Raw genomic sequence first — 8,400 nt, forward strand, 5'->3', positions numbered from 1 at the left:
AGCGTGCCGTGCACAAAATGTGCTTCTGCGCATGATCAAATCTGAGAAACGTCCTGTCCTGGGGAAAACAAATATGGCACTTGGCCAAAATAGCGTTCGTTCCCGATGCTGGGCAGTATTGAGCCAGGCAGCCGGCCATCTTTTCCCCACGCCGCCATCCTAACAGGAAAGCAAAACTGCTTAGATATGGGGACGGGAGTCCGAGTACGGGGACTGTCACAGCTGATTGCTTCCGCGTACTCTCGGTCTTCCTGTCGTGTAGTGAAAACTCCCTACTGTTGCTCCTATGTCAATTGTTCCAGTCTTATATTCTCTAAGGACTATCGGGTAAGGATTAGGGTTGTTATTATACAAATGATGCACAGGATAGAGTGCGTTAGTGTAGGCGTAGTGCACTCGAGGGTATTTACAATTGTGAAACATTCACGAGGCGAAGCCGAGTGCATGTTGCACTACATTGTAAATACCCGAGAGTGAGCTACGCCTACACTAACGCCACGAAATAATCCTGTGCATCATTTGTTTTATAAAATGGGTCGAAAATTCGAAAACTAACATCATTTTTCAGCGTTTTTCACGTACCTTTGTGGGTCAAGACGTCCGAAGATGTTCGTCCCAAACTTTTACGCACGTCGCACTCGCGGAAGTCCCGCACATACAGTATAAGTATAATGGGGGGTTGGGTTTCCGGACACCCGCATGAAAACTTACTTATTTTACATAGAATATGCACCCTTTACCTTAAAGACTTGATATAGACTCCTCATATAGGCCTACTAGACAACATACTCTGAAAACGGCGTGAGAATTAACCTGCTAAATCGTTGGATTTGCTCTTCAAAGTGACTCCATGTACGCGTCCGGTCCCATAACGCTTGGTCTACTGTACTGTACAAAGTGTACGTATAGTACAGTATACGTACGTACGCCACATATGTTATGCACAAGGGAAGACAGGCCGGCCGGCCGGCAGCCCGAACTAGAAGTTGTTTACAGGATTGACAGCGCGTACGCGTATGCATGCAATTCATCAAAGGAGCCGCCGCGCGCACAGACGATCGGCAATCTACCATAGGATTACAGGCAGTGCAGTTGTACTGAAGTAAAGGAAGGAGGTGTGTCTCATTTCAGCGCTTCCTATTGGCTACATTCTCGAACCCATTTTATAAAGGGTTTTAGGTTTAGTTTGATTCGAGGATAAGGATTAGGGTTGGGGTTATGTTTGTGGGTAGGTTTTATGTTTTGCTTAGCATGCAGATATTTCATGGAAGTAATCATCGCAGGAGCAAATGTCATGGAAGCATGGAAGCTAAGTTTTCACCTTTGAATTTTTGATGTTGCAGGGAACATGCTTAGATGCCATCGTGAGTCGCCACAAGCACTTTCAGACGGACCAAAGCTACCTGGCTTACATCCAGAGTGTTCTTCTGGAGCTAGCCTCGAAAGCATTCCTCTACTACCATTCCTACTGCCTCAACTCTCCAAACTCACAGCTCGTTAACAGGTCAGGCCCCAACTCATTTTATTTCAATAGTCTGCCCCGTATTCACTGAAACCTTGTTATATAACAAAACTCTCTTATAAGAAGGTGATTTTGCAAGTCACAACTCTTCAAATTTCCTTGTTTCTTTTACACTGATATAGAGAGAAACCTGATATAATAACAATTATTGTAATGATGATGATTATAATGATGATGACGATGGTGATGGTGATGGTGATGATGGTGATGGTGGTGGTGATGGTGGTGGTGGTGGTGGTGGTGATGGTGATGGTGATATTGATGGTGGTGGTGGTGGTGATGGTAATGGTGATGATGATGGTGGTGGTGGTGGTGGTGATGGTGATGGTGGTGGTGGTGATGGTGATGGTGATGGTGATGGTGGTGGTGGTGGTGGTGATGGTGATGATGGTGATGGTGGTGGTGGTGGTGGTGGTGGTGATGGTGATGGTGGTGATGGTGATGGTGATGGTGATGGTGGTGGTGATGGTGGTGGTGGTGATGGTGATGGTGGTGGTGGTGGTGATGGTGATATTGATGGTGATGGTGGTGGTGATGGTAATGGTGATGGTGGTGATGGTGATGGTGGTGGTGGTGATGGTGGTGGTGATGGTGGTGGTGGTGATGGTGATGGTGATGATGGTGGTGATGGTGATGGTGATGATGGTGGTGATGATGGTGATGGTAATGGTGATGGTGGTGGTGATGGTGGTGGTGGTGATGGTGATGGTGATGATGGTGGTGATGGTGATGGTAATGGTGATGGTGGTGGTGGTGGTGGTGGTGGTGATGGTGGTGGTGGTGGTGGTGGTGATGGTGGTGGTGATGGTGGTGGTGGTGGTGGTGGTGATGGTGATGGTGATGGTGGTGATGGTGATGGTGATGGTGATGGTGATTATGATAATGATTAACAGCATTTATATAGCATATAACACATAGTTATCATAGTTTGAAGGTCCCTGCTGAATTGAGGTTTACCTTGGTCTGGCCTCTTCATCGTTGTGCCCAAATTTTTTGTCAATACATCAAAATAAAAGAATTCTTCACACCACTTCAATTCATTAACACCAGTAGCTTTTAAATACTTTCATTCAAGAGATGCAAAAAAAGACTTTTTTTTGTGTTACTTCAACCCATATCAAATCTCAGAGTATTTTGTTTATACTCGATTTTATTTGTGAAGAGAGAACCATTTTGTTTTTTTCACGTGGTGATCAATAACTGTTCAAGCTTTGCTCTGTATTTTGCCATGTTTTCATAGATTTCTCTGCAGATTTTGTGATATATTGTATCCTGTAAACTGTTTCCCAAGATAAGATAAAATGATGATTTATGCCAAGGAAACTCCAACCTCAAACATCTAAAGGGGATGCTCTCCCATCTGAAATCCCGTGCAAACTCTGCTTGTGCAAAAATGCACACAACCTTTATGTGTGCTCATCATGAGCTGGGAATGTGAATGTGTCTTTAATGGCTACAGTTCAGGGTTATAGATATTTTCTGGTGCTATCTTAGCCCTATTTTTAAACACAATAAATACATGACAAAACTAAAGTTGGGCTGGAGAAAGCCAAACTTTATTAAAGCAGGATTCACAAAGCTAGAACAGGAGATGATGAAGATGGTAATGATGAAACAGCATATATATAGTGCCATCTATCTGTAGAAACATTCAAAGATGCCTGACTCCCACACTGTGTCACACATCCACAAAGTTGTTAGAACAAAATAGGTCTTCAGTGCAGATTTGAAGGTGTTGAGGTTGTTACAACTCTCTGGGGCGGATCCAGGAATTGCATAGAGGAGAGGCACCTTTACAAAATTAAAGGTGGGCGCACGTCCCCCCCCCCCATTTTTTATCTTTTTATTTCTTTTGTTTTAACAAAAACATAAAGAGGGGGTGCGTGCCCAGTGCGTCCCCCTCTAGATCCGCCACTGATTCTGAGGTGGGATTCGGTAGAGAGTTCCACAGATGTGGTGCAGTTGAAGAGACCAGAAGAGAAGAGAGATCTTCCAGCGAAAAGAGGAGAGATGGAGTATCTGATACCATGCAGTAATTGTCCCCGCCGAACGAGTTCGAGCAGGGGACTATGAAACGGGCTCCGTACGTGTGTGTGTCCGTGTGTCCGTCTGTCCGTCAGTGTGTGATCAAAATGTTCAATTTGCTACTTCTCTGTCATTTAGGAGCCAATTTTGATTCTGTTTGCTTTATATGATAGCACTACATGGGAGCTTTGAAACTTCTACACAGAATTTCAGTTGTGACCCTTGACCTTTGACCTATATTGTACATTTTGCTTCAAAATGCTACTCCTTCGCCATTTCTAACCCGATTTCGATTCCGTTTGCTTATGTGATGGCACTAGGTGAGGGCTTCAAAACTTCTACACAGAATTTTGAACTTTGACTTCTTTGACCTTTGACCTTGATTTTTGACCTATATTGTACATTTTGCTACAAAATGCTATTCCTTCGCCATTTCTAACCCGATTTCGATTCCGTTTGCTTTATGTGATGGCACTAGGTGAGGGCTTCAAAACTTCTACACAGAATTTTGACCTTTGACTTCTTTGACCTTTGACCTTGATTTTTGACCTATATTGTACATTTTGCTACAAAATGCTACTCCTTCGCCATTTCTAACCCGATTTCGATTCCGTTTGCTTTATGTGATGGCACTAGGTGAGGGCTTCAAAACTTCTACACAGAATTTTGACCTTTGACTTCTTTGACCTTTGACCTTGATTTTTGACCTGTATTGTACATTTTGCTACAAAATGCTACTCCTTCGCCATTTCTAACCCGATTTCGATTCCGTTTGCTTTATGTGATGGCACTAGGTGAGGGCTTCAAAACTTCTACACAGAATTTTGACCTTTGACTTCTTTGACCTCTGACCTTGATTTTTGACCTATATTGTACATTGGCTACAAAATGCTACTCCTTTGCCATTTCTAACCCGATTTCGATTCTGTTTGCTTTATGTGATGGCACTAGGTGAGGGCTTCAAAACTTCTACACAGAATTTTGACCTTTGACTTCTTTGACCTTTGACCTTGATTTTTTACCTATATTGTACATTTTGCTACTAAATGCTACTTCCGGCGGGGACATATATTACGCACCGCGTAATTTCTACTTTTCCTTGTTCTGTATCCCATCATGCCTCACTGTCCCTTGATTCCGTTGCAGTACTTCAAGTGGTGATAGCTACCAGCGGCCAACAAACACACCCCCCAGGGTCAGTCCATCGTCCTTCCTGGCCAAGTTAGGTCTCATGGACGGTGACTCTAGGATTGTGGAGGTAAGTGGGATTCTTCCCCCCCCCCCCCACTTCATCTCCCCTCATCCCTCCCCCCCTCCCCCAACCCCATATGAAAGTCAACAAATGCGATTTGTCTCACCTTTTTAAGTTGTCTAGTGTTGGAACCAATTCTGTCGCCAAATTCTATTGCCAAATATTGTGTTGGTGGTTACTACTTTTTGTGCAAGTCTTCCCATTGGCTCAATATGTTAGCTTCTATGTACCCATTTTAACATTCCCTGTGAGTGAATTAAATTCATTTCATCTATATTTTAATGATATAGTGACATCAGCTGGTAAGGCAGGCAAAGATTAGCTTTGTGTGCTGTTTAGCCCGTCATGAGAAAGGCATCGTAAAAAGTGAATATTACCATTTCTATGATCTTTACTTTGCATAAAAAAAGGGCAATGTGTTTAAAAGCATACTGCAAGTAAAAACAAACAAGTAGACTCAGAGATGATATGACTGATAAGCTTTATATTCCTGTTATTTTTCTCTTTCTAAATGGCATTTCCTCCTCCTTCTTTTTACCCTAGTCTTTCCCCTCTTCTCTTTTTCTCATTTTCTGCTCTCTTCCGTCCCTTCCACTCTTATCTTTTTCCCTCGTTCGCTTTAATATACTCTTCTCTTTAATTGACTTTCTCTCACCTATCTCTCCTTTTTGTTAGTATATACACTATATCTTCCATTTTGTATGCATGCTATCATATCTCAAATGTTCTCATATTTCAATGTATCTTGTTGTCATGGCAACCAGTACTGGGTGGAGCTGATCAAGCGGCAGCAGATCGATGAGATACTGCAGAAGCAAGGCTGCAGCACCATGCCGAACCCTAGCATACGACTGGACCACAGGATGTGCAGCCGCTATCAGATTTGACGATGACGATGGCGAGCTTCACATGGCTGACCATCATATCAACTTAACATGCTTACTTAGAGACCATTGTACCTTACTCTTGTGTTTACATGCCAATCGTCATAGCAATCATACCGCAAACTAGCGGACCATCCACCAAACATGATGCTGGGGAGTTTGTAACAATGGTGGGAGTTAAGTCACTTTTCAAGAGTATTGTGGGAGACACTCGTACCAGAGGTCCAACACATCACCAAAATGTATCTATTAGGGCATTTGGTTTGTCAGATTTGATTTCTTTGTAAAGGCAGGAACCAGGAAATGGTGTCATAATTTCCTCATCATTCCACTGTGATGAACCAAAAATGAAAAATATTTTATAACCAAAGGGAAATCAGACTAATTTTGATATGTATTTCATAAATACACAGGACAAGTTCCTGACCGTCCATTACGTAATCACAAATCTCTACCAAACTGCATGCACCATTTTCCCCACACATCCTTTGACATCACTGCTGACTCCCAGCTCTCCTCCTCCTCCGCCTCCTCCTCTATGTCATCATAATCGTCATCATCACCACCATCATCACCATCATCACCATCATCATCACCATCATAACCATCACCATCATCACCATCATCACAATCACCATGATCATCATCACAATCACCATAATCATCATCACCATCATCATCACCATCATCATTATCATTATCATCACCATGTAAAGATAGTTATAGCAAATTTTTTAATGATAAAGTTTCCAAACCCAATTCCTCATGTTCCTTGCAGTTTGGGAACAAATCCAAGATACCACCCATTTAATAATTTCACTCCCACTCTGATCCTCTTTCTTTGCATGTCCTAGAGCAAAGCTTCCATCTTCCCTTCTCAATAAGAAGACTTGTTTTAGAGATAATATAAAGTTTTGGTACCTCAAAAGTTTCCCTGAATTTTTGTGTTTCAGGTTAAATTACCTTTCATATAACTGACACTGTGAGACTTACTCGCCCCAAAGTGCTCTCATGTCTTAGTAATCATGCAATTAACTGTGACCAGCAGCCCCATACGCATAGCGTAATGGGGCTTCGCATTGTAGCATTCAGGATCATGACAGATTTAGTATCGCGGGTAAATATCAACTTAAAATCCAAAAATTTCTTCAATTTGAAGACTTACCAATTCAGTTAAAGTATTGAAAACAGGCTTCAGGCAACGTTTGGTTCTGTCAATAGTCCCTTTCTGTTCAAATTGATGACTGGATGTGACTCGGTCGAGAGGACCTTGGGAGAGCTACATACACTGAATACTACGGCCAGCGCATGAGCACACAAACATCTTATACGTTCAGGGATTTGAAATTTGTGCGCATGTGATGTGTGCGCATGCGCTGGCCATAGTATTCAGTGTATGTAGCCCTCCCAAGGTCCTCTCGACCGAGTCACATTCAGTCATCAATTCGAACAGAAAGGGACTATTGACAGAACCAAACGCTGCCCGAAGCCTGTTTTCAATATTTCAACTTAATTGGTAAGTCTTCAAATTGAAGAAATTTTTGGATTTTAGGTTGATATTTACCCGCGATACTAAATCTGTCATGATCCTGAATGCTACAATGCGAAGCTCCATTACGCTATGCGTATGGGGCTGCTGGTCGCAGTGAGCTATGCGTACACATGTTTTGTATGGGGCTGCACGCTGCTGGTGGCAGTTACATGGTTTCGTACAATACGTGTACTACCTCGCCGTCGTACAGCGGCGGCTCTGGTACAAAACCATTATTGCATGATTACTAAGACATGAGAGCACTTTGGGGCGAGTAAGTCTCACAGTGTTAGTTATATGAAAGGTACTTTAACCTGAAACACAAACTAAGACAAGGAAATTCAAGGACACTTTTGAGGTGCCAAAACTTTATATTATCTTTAAAGAAATGTAAACTAGGTCATAATTTGATATTTAACACAAAAACAAAAAGTACAACCTTAATTGTCACAAAAACCTGACCGTAAATCCCTATCATAAGAGGAGGCAAGTAATGGACTATAAAATTGTGATAGATCAGATGCCTTGATTTCATTTAATACCGGTATTTGCATTCACATTTCATTTCTCCTCCAGTTGTAGTTTGGATTTCATCAGTTTCCTAACACCATATGCCATGGCATTGCAACTTACTTTCTGTCCAAAATTTTTGGTCAGCTTCATCAAGGCAAAGATGTGTACAAAATTTTTTAGTTTGGCACAATGTCCAATGTGCCCATGTTAAAGACATTTCTGGGTCGGGCTTTTATCCAGTGACCTGGACTCATTTCATTTAAGGCTGTGCAGTTATTATATGGAATCAGGAACTAGTTTTAACATACATGTATTTCCGGTCATTTAACATCTTCCAAGGCAAAAAGAAATGTTATAATATGGAACAGGATGTAATATTCATGATTGTTAACTACTATGGCCATTATTATGATATATGTTTGTATTCAACATAAATAACTACCAGTAGCCTGGTTGCTTATCATGTACACTATGTCAGAATTTATTATGGTATATGCAGAAGCAGTTACACAGTGTGAAGTCTACCAGTTGTTTTTTATAGATTGATATCATGTTACAGTTGAGGGCATTTTTCACAGTATTTACTTCTGGGCAGAATTGGTCTTTGTACGGAAATCAAATCTCTCCATGAAAAGAGAGCCAGAGATATCCACACAGTGACTGGCATAGGTCA

General features: G+C 41.9%; 1 protein-coding gene across 1 annotated transcript in view; it reads left to right on the top strand.

The window, feature by feature from the left end:
- LOC139710724 (guanine nucleotide exchange protein smcr8a-like) overlaps positions 1–6,157 on the top strand; it is a 65,893-nt gene extending 59,736 nt beyond the window's left edge. The window contains exons 19-21 of the mRNA XM_071622642.1: positions 1,344–1,504; positions 4,694–4,805; positions 5,564–6,157. Coding sequence (XP_071478743.1) covers positions 1,344–1,504; positions 4,694–4,805; positions 5,564–5,686 — 396 coding nt within the window. The 3' untranslated portion in view covers positions 5,687–6,157. The remainder of the gene's footprint in view (positions 1–1,343; positions 1,505–4,693; positions 4,806–5,563) is intronic.
- Positions 6,158–8,400: the final 2,243 nt, after the last annotated feature.

This window comes from Diadema antillarum, unplaced genomic scaffold (genome assembly GCF_040938485.1).
Source record: "Diadema antillarum isolate AM-2024a unplaced genomic scaffold, OU_Dant_1.0 seq00001558_RagTag, whole genome shotgun sequence".
In the NCBI taxonomy this organism is placed as follows: Eukaryota; Metazoa; Echinodermata; class Echinoidea; order Diadematoida; family Diadematidae; genus Diadema; species Diadema antillarum.